Source organism: Nanorana parkeri, unplaced genomic scaffold (genome assembly GCF_000935625.1).
Source record: "Nanorana parkeri isolate BGI_ZX_2015 unplaced genomic scaffold, ASM93562v1 scaffold146, whole genome shotgun sequence".
Lineage (NCBI taxonomy): Eukaryota > Metazoa > Chordata > Amphibia > Anura > Dicroglossidae > Nanorana > Nanorana parkeri.
In genome coordinates, this window is record NW_017306414.1 from 1541871 (window position 1) to 1561062 (window position 19192).

Below are 19192 nucleotides of genomic sequence, written 5' to 3' on the forward strand. Positions count from 1 at the left end.
TGAACTGGACAGGAGCTGTGTGTAGTTGGAGAAGCTAACGACCGTGAGAAAGGGACGCAGGCGGAGTGTGGGGGTGTAAGGCTCAGCGAGTGGCAACGCATGCGCGGAAGGTCCTTATGTGAAGCTGACCTACTGGCAGTACCCGGATGCGACGTCAGAGGTACGCGCGGTCGATGAGTTCTCAGTGTCGACAGAACAGGACCAGCGCCGACAGAGAGCTCCTCCCACCTGACCAGGGCCGACTCGCCGCTGCTCTCCCAGTAAGTTTTTAAAAAAAAATTATAGTGCAAGCTTTGGCGCTATGTATCGGGGCATTTTGACAAGTACTTGTAAAAATGCCCTGTATCGGGCCCGACTCTGATGCTAGAATCGGTATAGGGACATCCCTAATTGCAGCATTTCTAACCAACCAGATCTATGTTGTCTGGCAAACATATGCATGCCCTCATAGACTTCAGTTTCCCTGTCACCTCATATCTTTGGACTGCTTAATTTACAGTTACAGTGGTAAAGGTCTCCGTACTAGAATGGCTTAATGTGGTAAAGAGTCAAAATGCCCTATACCGGGGTAGGCAACTTCAGCTGTTGTGGTACTACAAGTCTCCTAAGGCATTGCAAGACTGACAGTCACAGGCTTGTGAGTGCCAAGGTTGCATCCTTGACAGGAAGTTAAATTTTTTCTATTAATTTATTATTATTGGTATTTTTATAGCACCGGCAATTTTACAAAGCACTTTACATCAGTGCACAGTCACATAGGTCCCTGCCCTCAAGGAGCTTACAATCTAAGGTCCCTATCTCACATGGGCAAATTTAGACAGGAGACAGTTAAACTATCAGCATGTCTTTGGAGTCTGGCAGGAAACCCACTCAAGCACAGGGAGAACATGCAAACTCCTTGCTGATAGTGGCCTGGCCAGGATTTAAACCAGGGACCCCATTGCTGCAAGGCAGAAGCGCTAACCACTACAAATAAAAGCGCTAAAATGGTTTCCAGACATGCTTTTTATTGCAGAAGAGACATACTGTCTCTTCTATAATAAAGAATTCCACCTGCCTGGTCACTGTCTTATTGACAATGTACACTGAGCTGCATATATGTATTTCAGTGTACAGTTTCAGCATATGCCAGGATAAATACATTTCCACACTATATGCCGGGATAAATGAACTCCCTGCACTAAAGTGATTTGGTTAATCAGGTTTTTGTTCTGTACAGTTTACCTCTTTGTTTTCCCTAAAGAGTTAATGGAAATCCAAATCACAGCTTCACCTCATTAACTAAGGAAAAATTCACTTTGCTAAGTGAACAGGCTATACTCCTTGGATTAATCAACTCCAATGACTGTACTCAAGGAACAACTCAAGAAATTGGTGAAATAACTTCACTATAATGCATGTTTGAGGTTTGTGGTTAACAGTTGCAAAATAATCAATACAGCTGTTAATTAAAGCATAGCTTTACTCATCAGATGCCTTGTGTGGGAGTTTATGTATCCTGGCATACTCAGTGTATAGGCAGCTCAGTGTACATAGTCAATAAGATGACGACCTGGTGGAGTCCTTTATTGCAGAAGAGACATAGTAGGTTTCTTCTGCAATAAAAAAACATGCCTGGTAACCATTTTTTTATTTTTTTTCCCTAAAGTTCCTCTTTAAAAATATATAATTTGCAAAAAGCATAGATATATGTGTATGGTCTAAACATAACTTCCACTCAATGAGAATTTACAAATGGAGTTATAGGTTTAAGGAGAAGTCAAAGCTCGGTATTCTGTCTGGAAAGAGGCAAGTTGCCAGTTGTGTAAAGAGGTATTGGTGTGTACGGGGTAGGAAAGAAGATCTACATATCTAATCTCCCTAGTCATTAACCAACGTTTATCACACATTTTGATTAAAGCAGCAAACAACCCAGCCTTTCTTTCCTTCTTGTATGCATGTCTATCAAATGATGAATTTATTCAGAGACAGACAATTATTGGTGCTTACTAAACCTGAAATTAAATGCAGTCACTCTCTTGGCAGTCAGAGTGCTATAATAAAGGCACAATGATGTATACCATTTAACTGTGTAAATATGTAATGTTAATATTTTGACACAATGCTATTACAAAGAAAAGGCTTTAGTTCTGTAGGACTTGTAATTACAATGAGGATGTTGTAGCTGGCTTGTAGCTGTGGTGTACCTTTTTTAAAAGAATGTAATTTCTAACAATCTGAGGGTGCGCAAACAGTCTCTGTTGGCCCCCACTAGTTGTTTAGACCCACAGATTGCATAACTCAGAAACAGGGACAGTGGATAAAGTATTTTGTCTAGCAGTCTAGACTCATTGAACATTGGCTAGGCTGTGTACTGGGTAATATGGCTTTGCTTATGCCAGCCTCATGTCTTGCACTGCATTAGTGGTGCTGGTGTGGCTGGTTCATACTGCACAGACCACCAGACATTTACCAACATATTGGTCACTTCACAGAGTGAATCATTTTTATTGTTTGTATTATTTCGCAGGCATGTAGATGTTTTTCTAAAAAATGTTAAACAATTGTTGATGGTAAGTGATGCTGTATATATGGATCATTAACTTGTGTGTAAAATTGGATCACAATTTTGAACCCTAATTGATAGGCTAGATTGGTTATATGCATAGCTTAGATATTAAACACAATATAATGTCACACTTGCACCAGCCCTTTCGAAATTTGAATTATAATCTTTCTTTATATAAAAAGCGACACTAATTTCACTATTATTCTCATATGCAGGAATATATTGCAGACTAGTCTAAAGGTGCCCATACACCTTACGATTATCGTACGACAATCGTATGCGATCGACTTTTCGTACGACAATCGTAATGTGTGAATAGAGTGCCCGACCGATAGTACTGTACAATCGTACGACTTTTGACGGTCAAGCATGTTTGAAAACTTTGCTAGATCATACGATGTTCGCATGGTTGGTGGCGTTTCCGTCCGTCAAAAGTCGTATGATTAACACTGCGCATGTGCAAACGAAAACAATTGCGGTCAATTACCGCAAGTCGTCCAGGTGTTTTTTTTAACTACCGCTAATTGGACCTTGCGATAATCGGGGGAAGGCGGGGCCGTCGTATGAAAATCGTACGACAGTTCGATCATTGGACGAAAATTTTCGTCCGATAATCGTAAGGTGTATGGGCACCTTAACAACCAAGGGATCTAATTAGAATGTGCTGGATGTAATTAGCTGTTACTTTCAAACTGCATGCATCGCCAGAGATTTATTGATCCGCATTACAGATAGCAGTCCAATTGACATTGTCCTGGTTGGTGAATGGTGCATACCACATTCACTCCTGGGCATTTCATGTTACACATACTATTATAATCAGAATTTCGATCAAAAGCTTCTTGAGTTTGTCTGTTCATCTACATCTTTCTCCTTGTTTGCTTATTGTCTTTATATCAGTTTTTGTCCTTGACATTTTGTTCTTTCTATGGTTCCTGTTGCCATGGCATATTCAGTCTGGTTTACAAACCCTTACTGCCATTTCACATTCTTCAGTAATTTCCACAACTCATTTTGGCTGTGGTATCCACTAACCATTTTCCGTCACACTTTCAGTCAAGTGTCAACATTTATCCAGACCTGTCTTTACCATCTAAAGTTGCATAGTTAAACGGTGAGAAATGACTCATGTCCTTCAAGTTCAATTTCTGCTGTTCTGCTGAATCTTCCTTGACTCCCCCCCCCCCCCCCCCCCGCGCCAAAGGAACAATAATATACAGATTTTAGGAAGGAAGGGGACAATGTATAGGGGCAGTGCAATTCCACATTGTTTAATTTGCCATTTACCTGTCTATGATGGCATTCTGTTAAGTTCCTTTTCTAATATGTCACTGTCCTGCTGATAATCAGTATTTCTACATAAGTTTTGTATCATCAGCAAAAATGGTAATTCTACAAACAACGTATTAACCTGCAGCTTATCTGGTAGCTACCTTTTGTATCTGCAACTTAATGTTATAGTAAATTTTTATTATACATGGCAGATCATTTACTTAACTAGGACATCTATGGCTGGCCATCTTTGGGTGAACATATCCACAGACCTTTCTGGCCATATTGAGTGCTTATACACATCACGTAATCACTTACGATTAGGAAATTATGCACATGTTTAAATACTTGCAGCCATGAAAGACACCAGTTTACTAGAATATATCTTACAGGTGCACAGGATTTGAAATAAGGTCTGGCTTTATTATTCATGAACTACGGAAAACCTTGGAGATCTATATGGATATTTCCAATGCAGATAGATGACTTTTTGTTGAACTTTGTTTTTCTAACCTTCAATGTTGCAGTCATTTATACTACAGATGTTGCTTTTACCTAAATAGTCTGAAATTGTTGCTATAGGAAATTAAGTACTTTTCCAGGTATGTTGGACACTATAGTTTGAGGAATGTGTTTAAATACCTGGGTACCTTGGAAGATAATTGTTAATTGGTTGCTTTGCATTTCAGTAATTGCATATTACTAAATGTGCTGTAATGATGCTGTAATACATGTATTATTTGCCTTTATAATCTTCATTTTAATCTATATGATATCTACTTTATGCTGTTTTCAGCTCTCATTGCTTAAGATACGGATTGTTATATATAAAGGGCTTGTTCACACCAATTGTGGTGCGTTCCAGAATGGTAGTTGCTGGAACGCACCGCAATCGCTCACAAAACTTCCCCCTTCATTCTGGGGCTGGAGGGGACGTGGCGGTCCATTGAAGTCAATGACACCACATACAGCATTTTTTGCATTTGCAGTGGACCGGAACCGAGGCAATGTTTTGTCACGCGTCCGATCGCACTGTGGGCAGGGGTGCGTGGCTGCGGTGCCATTGACTTCAACAAGCCCTTAGCGTTATAACTTAGTTAATTGAGCTTTCTTTTTAAGTAATAATCATGTATTTTGTATATTATTTAGCTGTTCATGTGGACGTTCATTCTAATTTTAAAAAACAGTATTTGTTTTTTGTTTTTTTTAAAAGTACAGTACAAAGCTTAGAATTTTGACTTCACCAGATGTAATATTCACCAGTGGCAGTCAGTTAGTATGAGTTTCTGGAATGTAAAAAAAGTCTTGACATTATACATGTGCGTAACCAGCTGCCCAGAATATCACCAAGTATAATATAGCCTCAGGGTATCTAGAATAGGGTTCAGGCAGTGAGTTTAATATTTCAAAGTAGAGACCACTAGCAATAAAATATAAAACCTTTCCTAAATTATATCTCACTGCCTTTAAAATAACCGTCATAACTGTTGATTATACTTTGCTACTCATGTGAAATTATGGCTTCTACCCTGAAGACAATGTATTTTTCAGCAATACCTCATGCATCTAATTATATATTAAATTAAGTGATTAACCTGAGGGTTATTGCCGTCCTACAGGATGTTACTGTGTTAAGGAATATATATTCTTATCTGAAGTTATATTCTCTGTGGAAACACCTTCTTCCAATATTACTTTTTTTAAATTAAAATACATAGATTGTACATAGCCTTTATGTTAAAAAAAAAATCTCTGATCCATCCATCCCCAGACACTTTATCTAGATTAATAGCATTTTTACACAAATCCATTTTTGTCCTTGGGTTATAGGTAGAAAGACACTTTCAGCTACTTGTATCCATTCATACTTCTATCAAAAGCACAGATATTTCACTAGTTTGCCACAAATATCACCGACATTTTAACAGAATTCTTTACAGTAAAGGAGTACTCCAGGCAAAATTCATAATCTCAAGATATCCGTTATATGTCCCACATGTCTGTCGGGTTTACTATTATACCAGCATGTAACCTCCATATGTTTAGTTCAACACCCTTTACCCCTTGAAAATTATGGCAATAGTAAATAACAACCTGACGGGTACCTCTGCTTCCTTAGTCATCTGTCCTCCCCCAACCCGCTAGGTACGCAGTGAGAAGCAATAGCACGATGAGGAGGTCACCCCTTTCTTTATTAGTAGGCATGTTCTGAGTGGTCTATGGTAGACTGTCAGAACCACACAAAGCAGTTCCATTGTGTGAGTACTTCTGTGCAGGGAGCTATTATAAGACACATTTTATGTATTTGTACTAACTGCTCTTAAAAATACATAAATTAGATTACAGTTTTTATGTAATATTTGCCTGAAATTTCCTTTTTTAATTCACACAAACATAAGCAGACTCTAAATATAATTTTGCCAGACTTAAATATGCATGAAATGTGCAGATAATTGAAAATACAATTAATGTTCGATATAAAAATGAGAGAAACAACCTGAATTTATCGCTCACAGCAACCAATTATTTAAGTCACATTTTTTTCTAGGGTTGTTCAGAAAATGAAAACAAGCATTTGGTTAAACATTATACCAGTCTTTCTCAACCTTGTTTTGCTTGAGGAACCCTTAAGACAAGTTTCAAGGTCTCAGGGAACCCTGGTGCTAGTCAGAAAGAGGAAGAAGAAAGTTGAATTGAGGAAGCAGATGGGCAAGGTAGAGGGAGAAAGAGAAAACAATCTGCAAAGTAACAGAACACAAGTCTAAGTGATTGATAGATTTTCAAACCCAGGGAATAAGGAGGACACTTACCTAGTTCCTAGCAGACCTACCCGTCTGGTTCAGCATTCTTCCTGCTGTTGATGACTAAAAGAGTAACACCGGCATATTGATGAGGCTCCACGGCACTGTTTAGTGAATCCGACACAACGTTAGCTTTCAATGGGCTACTGAAGCCACTGTTAGGCAGATTAAGAATCTGCTGCTGTGGTAGAAGAGGCAGAACACCTGGAAATCTATTACTTCTGAAGTTGAGGAGCCATTCTTAAAGGCAGTGGAAAAATATATCCTTTTTTCTAGTTTTAAATAGGTATTGTATAAGAACATTTTCAGACCATCCTCACTGGTGCTATTTCACATGTACAGTATTACAAGCTGTTGTAATTTAATATGTTAGAGTAAAACTTGTAGACAGCATAAAGCTAAGTGCATTGTATGAGTTCTGGGTTTACAGTATTTCACACTAGGTGCACTAACTGTATTGTGTTTGTGTGATCTTCTGAAGTAGGTTTTCTTCAAAAGCTGATGATTCCTCCCAAAAAGCTGGGAAATTTTCTGTGCGAATTCTATAGAAATATTGAAACTCAAAGCACTTTAGGAAGTAGGGTTCTGATGTGAATGGGATACATATTCTTTAGAACTCTGAAGCATTTTTGGTCTCATAATGCATTTTTTATTTATTTTTTAACACATTTTTGTGTTGTACTGTATATGTACATTGGGAGATTGAGGTGCTTTTTGTAATATGAATCCAAATCAAAGGGCTGATTTTTACTATGCTCCAGCATGAAAAAGTATGTGTCACCACATAGAGATGTTTCCATTTATCATCAGTAAGGAAACCATCCTTTCTTTGTGTGATATGTAGGAAAAATGACAGATGTCCACGAGCCATTGTTTGTTGTTGCCTACCTATGGTCAGCTATATTCTTAAAGCAAGTTAGAATGTCTATACATTGTGAAAAGTGCCTGGTGATTTCAAAGCTGGACCCTTTAGTGCTGTCTATAAGCAGAGGTGTGCCAGAGCTACAGAGGAAAAGATATCTTCCCTATTATTGCAGGTCTGTTTGTAAATTACTGGATCCAGCTGAAAAGGGTGCACACCTTTAGCGTTCTACAATTTCTTGTAGTTGAGTCAAAAGTTGTTACACAGTACAGAACATATTCTTTCTTTTTACCGTGCAAGTGAATGAAGCCTACAGTGTATTTGGCTGGATGTCCTGGAGATCCAGGTATCATTGTCAGGAAAACTGAAAGGATGATTGCCAGGATAGATGAGAGCTTGGGACAATCTGCAGCATGATGTTGAGGGATTATACAGAATGACATATTTCAGACTTTACAACATCTTTCAGTTGGTTACAGGCATTATTACTAGGCAACATATTTTGCATGTGTCCTGGTGTAACTGGCTGTCTTGACACCATTACTCCGGTATCAAATTTTACTGTGTCGAGCTTTACACAATTCTAAGAATAGACATTATCATTAAGTAAAAGCGTAAATGAAAGTACTGGAGGGAAGAAAAGTGAAAAGGGTATTTGTTATTACTAAAAAATCTTGTTTCAAATAATTAATTTAGCTGCAAAACTGATTTAGTCTGCAGGACCAAAGTAAGCAAGGATCTTGTACAACGGTTGTAAAAACATGTCTGATCCCAAAATCAATATGGCCGCCACAAGCCAATCACTTTTTAAATTGCTGCAAATTGCATGCACGTGCATTTATATCACTATTGCAGTATGTTAAACTTGGTAAACATAGGATAACTCAAAATCATAACTGCCAAATACAATATGGGTTCCAAATGTCACCAATTTTGAATTTGGAAAAAATTATAATTCATCAAACCCTGTCCTGCTATTTATCTCTCTTCCTACAATATCTTTTCATGTGCTATAACCAGGCTTTAATGCTTGGCCACCTTTATTGCTGCTTGCAGCTATATTTATTATAATTGTTATTATTTTTTAATTATTATTATCATTATTATTATTCCGCCACTTTTTTCAAACGCCTGTAATAAGTGTAATGTTAGTCAAAAACTCCTGAAACTTTGCACAATGGTAGAGCCCTATGCTCAGCAGAGCTTATTGCAATATAAAGGTCAAAGGTCACATGATGTGGCAGCCATCTTGGTTTGTGTGGCAATTTTTGTGGACTATTCAGAAACCTGCTTCTCCAGAAACTCCTGGAGGGAAGAACAGTGAAAAGGGTTTCTGTTATCACTATTAAAATCTTGTTTCAAATAATTAATTTTGCTGCAAAACTGCTTTAGTCTGCAGGACCTAAGTAAGGATCTTGAACATGCACCGATAACCATGTTAATGTATTTCTTTTTGTGGTCATAAAATAACCTAAATTTTCCTACATTAAGATTTTTACTTTGTCATTGCAGGAAGCAGAAATAGCTAAAGAAATTGCTAAAGAACATGAAGACAACTCTAAAGCTGAATCTGAGAAGGCCGAGTAAGTTCTCTGAAAAGTCTGCCTCTCTTGTTTAACAATACAGTAGTGCTGAAAACCATTTGTAGAAGTAAGCTGCATATACTCAGTTATTGATGATTGTCCAAGTTACCCTAGAGTTTTAGCCTATTATAGGGCATGAGAAAGCACTTGCATAAAACAAATAGTATTTTTAATACTTTTGTCCTTTCAAATATTTGCAGTGCCTGTGCTAGGATTCTTGCCTACACAGGCAATGTGCATTTTTGCGCCCCCCCCCCACTTGCGGTAGCGCCGGGCCTGAATATTTGCACTGTGTTGCAGTACATAAAAAAAAAATCAAGGTGCAGGGCCCCTGATATTGGGTAGCTTAGTACTTTTGCTTTGTAGCACTGGGGTCACCAGTTCCAATCCCAGCCAGGAAACTATCTGAATAGTGTTTCCGTGTTCACCCTGGTCTAGCATGGTATTCTTCCAGGTACTATGGTTTCCTCCCGTACTTCAAAGACATGCTGGTAGGTTAATTGGCTCCTATCTAAGGCAGCCCTAGTATGTGTGTGTGTGTGTACGTATCTGTGTACGTATGCATGTGAGATAGGGACCTTAAATTGTAAGAAGCTCCTTGAGGGCAGGAACTGATGTGAATGTACAGTATGTAAAGTGCTGCATAAATTATCGGCACTATATAAATACTTGTAATAAATAGATATGCATTTAAAAAGTGTTAAAATGCATGATAACGGGCACTGGATTCTTAGTTGTTCTCTCCATACACCTCTTGAGATGTGCCACCCCATGTAGCCTTAACATGCAAGGCTCATCTAATTTCTGACATCAACTTTTGACTTCAGTTGAGTTTTTTTTTGCCACTTAATTTTCGTGGGCTTTTACCTTTTTTGCCATGTGGGCAAAGTACGGGTTCATGTTAAGTTAATATTTGATTTTGGGGCCACTTTAAAATATGCATACATATATACATACATACATACATGGTTCTCTTTTTTTGTGGTGCAGACAGTGTAAAAAAACTGGCAGAGGAAACATTCAAAAGCAACACATAACACCACCTAGCAACTTTTTTGGGGTTTAACTGTAAATAATAATGTTATAGCCATCCTTGTGTATGGGTTTATATTCTTTGTGTTCAGCATATAGAAATGATTACTACCTTCCCAAATGGCACTTAACAGTTCCTATTTAGAGATAACAAATACAGCCCTACTTACCTTAGTGACTCACTATGCTAAGCTGACCACATATTCCAAGGTTGTTGGGAGTGACTATGTCTGTCATTAATGCAGTATAACTTGTTTGCTATCAAAAACCACTTTCAATTGCAGTATGGAAGATGGTGAGAAAAAGGACAAAGCTAAAGCTGAGGAACAGTCTGAATTCTTGGAAAGCAAAGCAGAAACGAGAAGCAAGAAAAGACGTGGACAGAAAAAAGAGGAATCTGAAGCATTTATGGCAAATTTTCTGGCAGGATTGGAGATCTACCAAACCAAAACGCTAGTAAGATCTTTCCGGTGGCAATTGTATAGTTAATATTTAAAAGGCTAAAACCTAAATAAAAATTTATAAATGTATGTATGTTCAGAGAGAATACTCTGATGTATACTCTAAAAAGAACAGAGCAATCCATTATTAAAAATAAAAACACATATAAAATATGGTGTCTGTGTAATGGTTGGCCACTCGATTCCAAACATGTATACACATTATAAAAAATTCTTGGAAAAATAACATGAAACAGTAAACTCTTTTAGAATCTAGAATTATTTTCTGCCCTGTCAATTAGGAAGAATGATTGAATGATTGATTTTCTGATTTTTGCTTAAATAGAATTTAGTTGGAATGATGAGTTTTTTAGGTCAGTAGCCCTCCATTTGTTTTTCTAATATTCCCTAACATCTGCCAGGTGTTAGGAAAGTAAATACTCATGATGCACAATTCTTTTAAATTGTGCAGTGCTATACCTCTCATTGGTCATCTCCTTTGTGCCACCTATTTTCATAGTCTTTATGTACATTTGAAAAACGTGCCATCTGATTTTAAGTGAACTATGTCTATCTTGGTAACAATCTTTTTAATCAAAGTGAATATTTCAGCTTAACTTTTCAGAAAAAAACTTACAATCACTTAGCTTCCAACTAAATGACCTCGGGAAAAAAAATCTGCTGTCCCTAAGAGAGCACAGTAAAAACACGTAGAATACTTTAAAGCTAAATATGGATCCAAGACATGTCTTATATCCTTTAATCCTTTTTATTCTCTTTCCTTTCAGAATTATCTGGCAAGAAATTTCTATAATCTACGATTCCTTGCTCTGTTTGTTGCATTCGCCATTAACTTCATTTTATTGTTCTACAAGGTAATGCCTTTTATATTGATACCCTCTCTCTTTGCTGTAGAGTGGTCTTCAGTCAAAGTGCTTTAAGAACAGAATCTTTTTTCTCACATTTCTTATTCTATTGTCCTCTACTGAGAAAAGACTTCTATAAAGGCAGACATCTCAGTGTCTCTTCTCAAGACAAGCTTTCATCGTCAATATCACACTGAAGCTCAGTTGTGCTTTATTCTTTCTCCGTCAGCTCATGCGCTGCTCATTATGTCGCTTTGCTGCCTGTCTATGTGGTAGAAAGGTTAAACAGAGAGAAAAAAAAAAAGAACATTTTTGTAGTTTCCAAATACTGAAGTTGGTACTGGCCGTGGACTGGTGTCTCAGGAAATAAACGATGTCATATGAAGTATGAAAAAGAAAATTTAATAGGAACTAAAGCCAGTTAGGATGCTGAAAATGTAAATAATGTCATTGCTACATTAACCTTAACATATAGCAGTTACATATAAATTTAAAGCAGTTTGCTTTACTTTTACAGCACTTCAAAACGTATTCCGGTAGTGCTCAGTCAAATATTACTTAGTATCATTAGTTTTCTCTGTGTTCTTAGGTAACTGAGGATCCTGTCAGCGATGACACAGATAATGAACAAAACCTATGGAACCCATATCAGGAAGATGAGGAAGCAGAGGAGGGAGCCGTTTACTTTGTTCTACAAGAATCCACTGGCTACATGGCTCCAACACTACGTATCCTGGCTGTTATTCACACCATCATTTCTTTCGTCTGTGTTATTGGATATTACTGTCTAAAGGTAACACTGAAAATATGTCGTGGGGCTCTGAATGACAGTTTGCGCCAGGGCACAAATGTTTTATCTACATCACTGACTGAAACAACATTGTACAGCTTGATCTGACTAATTCCTAATCACAAACATTATAAAAAATAGTTAACTTTGTACTATTGCCAATGAGGACATACTTTGCGACCCTTATTCTTCCAATCTCTCATCATAGGACAAATAAATGTTTTTTATGTAAAACTTAACGTTTTTTCATACTCTGCATAACAACATTCTAGTAAAACTCTGGATGTATACCACAAACCTAGTGTATATCAGCTATAATACTCCTTAGATTTTGCACACCCACAAACACACACACACACACTGTTAGATAACTCAGGCTTATCACAAAGAGGTTTGAAATCAGATTAGGTTAGGTCTAAAGCAGAGTTTATGTACTTCCAACATGGGAATAACAACATAGCCTGTATTTAGGCTCAACACAAATTATACCTTTTCATACAAAGCCTAACACCAAAGAATGGGGCTTTAAAGATGCCAAAAAGTCTACAGATTCATGTCTTAAATAATAATACAAGCTTTTATTTATACATATTAAAACATTATCAAAATGTAAAAAGATATATATATATACATATATATACTCACTTATTGTGAATTCCACAAGTACTTAAAAGTTAAGGATAGGTACAGTCCTTTTCCATTTGATCTTGTATCGGAAAAGTCTTGACGCATTTTGGGATTAAGCTTCTTGTAGGGGTGTGGGTCTGTGTAATAATTTTGTAGGGGTGTGGTGCCACACACATCTCTCTCACCCCCTGCTGCATACTTGCATCTTTGTGATATACCTTTTCATATGGAAATGTATACCACACCTCATTTGGCTGAACTCCATAGCTTTAGTAACACAAAATACTTTAGTCCATAAAGAGGTTAAGGGGTCTCTCTGCAGATGATACAGAAAAAAAAAACCTCACATTGACTAGAGGCAGTCTTCATTATCATCTTATATATAAAATGGCGGTGACTAAAATTAAAACGGAAGACCTAGATGACATGGATGGCTACAAAAGCTTATAATCTGCAACAAGCACAATAAATAGAGTTGATGATTATCTTCTCTTTATTTACAAACATGAATAACAAGTTCATAGATATTTAACATAAAAAGTAAATTAAATCTGGGTGTGTAATAGATATGGGACTTATTTTATTATCACTCTTTTTACTTGATGTAATATTACAATAAGAGCAAGGGACGCCACTGTGCAAATTCTTCTAGAAAATTACAATTGTAATAGAATGATTCATTGTACTTTTCGCCAGATCCTGAACAAGGATGTGAATTGATAATACCAGAAAGAAAGATGTTTAATAACACATTTCTTCCATTATTTTCCAAAAGGTTCCTCTGGTGGTATTTAAACGTGAGAAGGAAATTGCTCGTAATGTAGAGTTTGATGGACTATATATCACAGAGCAGCCCTCAGATGATGACATTAAAGGACAATGGGATCGCCTTGTCATCAATACTCCGTAAGACACACTAATATTCTGACTTGCATACAGTGTTATCATCATTCTATGGTTTATATATGTCTACCTTTCTGCTATGCAATAAATTATTTTGGCTTATGTATGTCAAATCAGAGCACATAGAAGGAAATTTCAGAATAGGCCACTGTTTTGTTCTTAGCTATTCTTGGATGTTTTTACCTGTGTGTTTTGGGTTTGCAGTTGCAGGACCCATGACTGAGAAAGAGCTTTCTGACAAATTTTGAATATTTATAATGTAGCAGCAATTAGCCCTTAAGTATGTATTCTTAGAAAACTACAATTTTCCTATGTACGTCAACATAGTGTGTTTCATGTTTTACAACTGGGTTATTTCTTGCACTAACCCACACTTTGATTACTGATGTAATGCAGTTGCTTTGGTCCATTATCGCCAAGTCATATTTTATTCATTAGTTGTGCTCACTGTATTCACTTATTGTACATATTCATTCTTTATTCATTTAAGTGCTTTTTTTTACCCTGGGCAGTTGAGAGCTTGGGCCATCCTATGTACTGCTTTTAAGGCAAGGGGAAATAATTATATACTTGCACCATGTAGGTCTTAAAGAAGCCTGTACTCCGAATTAGTGGAGGCTGCCATTGCTGACCCATCCTTCTGAAAATCCTAGAAATAAGTGGCAGATTGGATGTTATTACTTCACTTTGACTTTTCTGACCTGCATGCTTGTTCCTGTTTCTGTCCCTTGCTCTGAGAAAAAGACAGGATGCTGATAATAGGATTGAGAAAAGTGAGCAAAGGGATGAGCTTATGACTCTGCTGCTGCTCCTTCACTGCCCAGTCAGCAGACTGAGGGTAGCGAGTTGATACCACTTAACCATACCAGACAAATTTGGGTCATTCTTCTGGATGTGCTGTGACAGGGTTAAGTACATCTCCGGGCTGAACTGACAAAGTCACATTATTTGGCAAAAACAGCTCCCTTTTATTTGTGTATTTAGATGTTTTCCTGGAGTTCAGCATTATTGTCTCCTGGCAAACAGTGCTTTTTAATAAAACCAAAATGTATCAACACTTGATATTCGTCTTATTAAGTATAACCTATATGTTATAATGTTATGAATTCTGAATTCTTTTATACTTCACATTTTGTTGTCCTCAGTTGGACAAGCTTAACCACAGTTAAAAAAGGATGACTGGAATACCTTAAACTTCCAGGTGGCAAATTGGAAAGGCTTATGCAGCCCTATCCTAATGCATTATCCTAAAGGAGATGTATTGGGAGAGTAAAATATACCTTTCCCAATACTTAGAGCCAGTGTCGGAGACTGCAGCTGTGAAATACCAGCTCTATATACTGTAAGTCCCAAAGAGCTGCATTCTGATGCCATAACTCCAATAAAAACAACCCCAACCAGTAACCGTTCAGTCCCTCTCAAGGTCTGCTCCACTCTAACATATATCCCCACAAACAGGCTTAATCATTGAAATTCTCTATGATTAATTCTGTTTGTGGTGAAACAGTGTTTACAAAAAAATACCTGTTGATCTATTAGAATTGCAATTGGCTCCTAAGTCCTGTTGTGGGCTGACAACACACAGCCCTCCAAGTATCTTTTGCTAAACAACTTAACCACTCCCACTCTCAGATCTCTACATGTGTACAGAGGTCAGAGGACAGCACTCATTTTTTTAAAAGATCAACTTTTTTTGGCACTTAATAGTATATCACTATTTTGGTTGTTTATATATTTCATATTTTTATTGGTATTGCACATCCAGAAGGATTTTCTGATTTTATTAAGGTAGTTTTTATGTTGACAATATTTTAATTAGGAGCACTGTGTTCAAGCAGTTATGATGTCCATTTAAATGGCTCCCCCCAGCAATGTGCCCAGTGCATTTTGCACTGATCTCTGGGAGGTTAATATGGGGCACTGTATTAGGCAGTTGGGTCTGCAAATTTGGTGCCTTTTTCTGTCTCCTTTATGGCCTAGGAGCCATTTCTGCACCTGTGTAGCCTCCCTCAGGGTACCGTACTGTGCTTCTGTTGCTGCAACTCTGCACAGACACAGCACGGGGGGTACTCTGCACCACCACACACTCTACGCATTGGGTCACCATTCTGCCTGCCTGTTTGTGGACACAGGGCATCCTTCGACCTCCGCACTTTGTGACTACCTTTGGAGCCTACCCCCAGCACATGGCAGATCATAGATGCAGGGATGTATGGGCCATAGGCTCTATGGCTGCACAGCCTGACAATGGTTCTGTTAAATATTCTATAGCCTCTGGTGTCACTCTTTCTGCCATTTCTATGCTCTGCTCCTTCTCCCCACTGCTTTCTGCCTCAGGAACCTCCTCTATACCCTCAAGGTGCCTCCTCTACTTCTATCTAGAGAGGAGTTTTAGTAATTGCTGACTTTATAAGGGAAAATATCTGACCTCTTTGAAACCAGACTACATGGTTCATATGTGGGCCCCCTCACCTTCCCTCTGTGTCTCCCTTCTGATCTCCCTCTGTCTGCCTTTGCACTCACTTATGAAGAAGAATGGGCTTGTACCTTTCTGTGGACTCAGTCCAGGAAGAGGACCTGACTCCAGACATCTCTCCTAAGCCCAAGGACACTGTTTTTGTCCTTGTATGTGCAGTTTATACTTGTTTGCATTTAGAGCCATTGGTATTGACTTTGCCAAAGGTCTTCCAACTTTAATTCGCAAGTCTGACTCCCTCTTCAGAATTCCTAAGGGTCCCCCACAGGGGGCAACTGGCTTCTTGTTCCACTATCACTAGATGGATTTGGCAAACTATCGCTCAGGCCTATGAACTGAAGGGTAAAGAAAGATCCCCCTTTCCAGTCAAGGCAAACTCTAATGAAGTGCCTAACACTTCTTGGGAGTTTCAGTATCAGGCTTCGGTATCCCAAATCTGCCAGGCTGCCACCCAGTCCTCAGTTTACACTTTTGTCAAGTTCTACCAGGTGGACCTTCAGGCATCAGCAGAAGCCATTTTGGTCACTAAGTTCGCCAGGGGACCATCTGAATTGTGGGCCACTTCTGTTATAGTTCCTTGTTGGGGTTTATATATTTATCTGGCCTGTTAGGCATTATTGCTGTGTTGCCTACTGCTTGGACTGCTTTTAGACATCTCATTCGTCTCAAAAATCACTCCGTGTCTTGTGATGCCAGATCAAGAAAATAGGATTTTTGTCTCACCTGTAAAATCCATTTCCTGGAGTTTATCACAGAACACAGAAACCCTCCCCTCTGTTTTCTATTATGCACTCTGGTACTGCTCGCTACAAAACTGAGGCAGGTTGGTAGTGGGAGGGGTTATACAAGGCTGCCCTTACCTTTGATTCACCATCTGAAGGTAGCTGCATAATCCATTGGTTCCAGAATGAACTACCTGTGTCATGTGATATAGTTCATGAAATAGATTTTACAGACAAAAGGCCTGTTTTTGTACACCAAAACAATAGTTTAAGTGGTAATATGGGAATGAGAGAAAATGAAAGTCCATCCAAGGTAAGAGGAAATTCAAGACCTTGATACCTAAAGAGGAGACAATCTTCAGCAGATTCAGACATACAGGCTGCTAAAATGACATACAGATCTTCCTTTTCCCTGTAAAATTCTAGTTTAGACCCACACTCTCCTCCCTGCTAAGCCTCGTTACTGGTCCTTTTATATGATGGGTTGATCTCCCTGACCAGTAAGGGTACTTGGGAGGTAGAAGGAAGCACGGAAAGGTCTATATCTGCACATGACTTTAGCTGCCTATCTCTTAGGATCTACAGTCTGACATATGGTTTTTACTGAAACTAGCGGCTGCTTATTAATTTTTTAATTATATGTTCAATTTAAATTGGACATCTTTGCGAGGCTTTACTGTAATCTGGTTAAATCTGCAGATATATTCTTTGGTTAATAATATCCTTAAAAGGACTTTGCCATGAAGCAAAGTACCAGCATGCAAAGTCTTAGAAAAAAGCAGTCCCTTGCAGTTGTAATCACTTTATTGTTCGGAGTTTTATATTATATATCAAGGTCTCCTGTTTCCTTTGAACATTGGACCCTAGCTATGATGAGTATCTTTTATTGTGAGTCACCTTGTGGTACTTATGCTATACTGTAATGGACATTGTGTCTGTATGTTAAAGTTGGGGATAACTGTTGGTTTTCTATCCCTGAACACTGTTCTGATGTGTTCAGTTTTCTCTGTTTTCTGTAAAAATAAATAAATTAAAAAGAAGCCCTACTCTGACTCAGGTGCTGCATACTCCTTGGGCAGTGAATTGGTACATAGCTTCATGCTGCTAGAATTGGTATATTGCAAATCAGAGCTTAATCAGATAGTGAGTTTATGAGGGTGATTCACAAAGCTGCTGAAGGCAGCCCTGTGAATAACCGACCCGAAGTGAAGTGAGCCGAACGCTGTTCGGCTATTCACTTCAGGCTTGTACGGCTGATTTCAACCGTACATTGACTTGTTGCTGCTGGGTTCGGGTCGGCTGAACATGCTCAGCATGTTTGGCCGACCCGAAGTGCAGAAGGAGTTTAACATTTGGATCGGCTGAGCCGAACCTCCGGCAGGCTATTTCGCTGCTGTTCGGCCTATTCTCATAGGGGCGGAACAGAAGTGAGTGAATAGCCGAATGCCGCTGAGCGGCACTCGGGGCGGCTATTCTGCTCGGTACTTGTGTGGTACCGAGCAGAATAGAAAAAAAAAGTAGAAAAAAAATAGAAACCGATTGGGCAGAGCTAGCAGTTACAGCTAGCTCCGCCCAACTGTTTTCTATTGGCCAGGACTAGCTGTCATTACAATGAGAGCTTAGCAGAGCCGGCGGTGATATCAAAGCCGGCTCCGCTAAACTCTCATTGTAATGACAGTTCAGCGTCCCCTGGTTACCTGGTAACCAGAGGACGCTGATCTCTCATTGCAAGTTGCCGGTGATAACTGGCAATGCCGGGAGTTACCTAGCCTGCTGTGTCATTGGCATTTGCCAGTAAAATGGAATTGTATGTGTGGCATTGTTCATTCAGTTTAATTGCAACATATTAGATTTCCTTGTTCTGTTGTGTCTGCACTATGGCTCTGTCGTTCAGTTCCAGGAAATCAATCTCAAGTGCTGTTAGTAACTATTGCATTTCCGAGGTCTCCAACAGCTGGAGCCAGCCAGCATGAGATGACGGCTGGCTCCGCCCAGCTGTCAGTAGCAGGCTTTCGGCCCGTTTCGGCTTTCACCTGGACTCAGTCGAGCCGAAGCATATGCCTTCGGCTCGACCGAGCCACTCGGCCAACTTTGGGATCTGTAAGGGCTATAGTGAATAGCCCGTACAGCAGCCCTTCGGTTCTACTGAAGGATCAGCCGTAGCTACGGCTAGATCCTTTGAATAGCCCTCTATGTCTTGCCACCAGGGGAGGGTCTGGACTTAGGAATTAGTGTGGTAAATATGGGACAATACAGCAGCTTAACATTTA

At 38.8% G+C, this 19192-nt stretch overlaps 1 protein-coding gene across 1 annotated transcript in view; it reads left to right on the forward strand.

The window, feature by feature from the left end:
- RYR3 (ryanodine receptor 3) overlaps window positions 1–19192 on the forward strand; it is a 609228-nt gene that overhangs the window by 564325 nt on the left and 25711 nt on the right. Inside the window, exons 90-94 of the mRNA XM_018554200.1 lie at window positions 8996–9066; window positions 10383–10554; window positions 11327–11413; window positions 11994–12197; window positions 13597–13727. Of these exons, the coding sequence (XP_018409702.1) occupies window positions 8996–9066; window positions 10383–10554; window positions 11327–11413; window positions 11994–12197; window positions 13597–13727 (665 nt within the window). The remainder of the gene's footprint in view (window positions 1–8995; window positions 9067–10382; window positions 10555–11326; window positions 11414–11993; window positions 12198–13596; window positions 13728–19192) is intronic.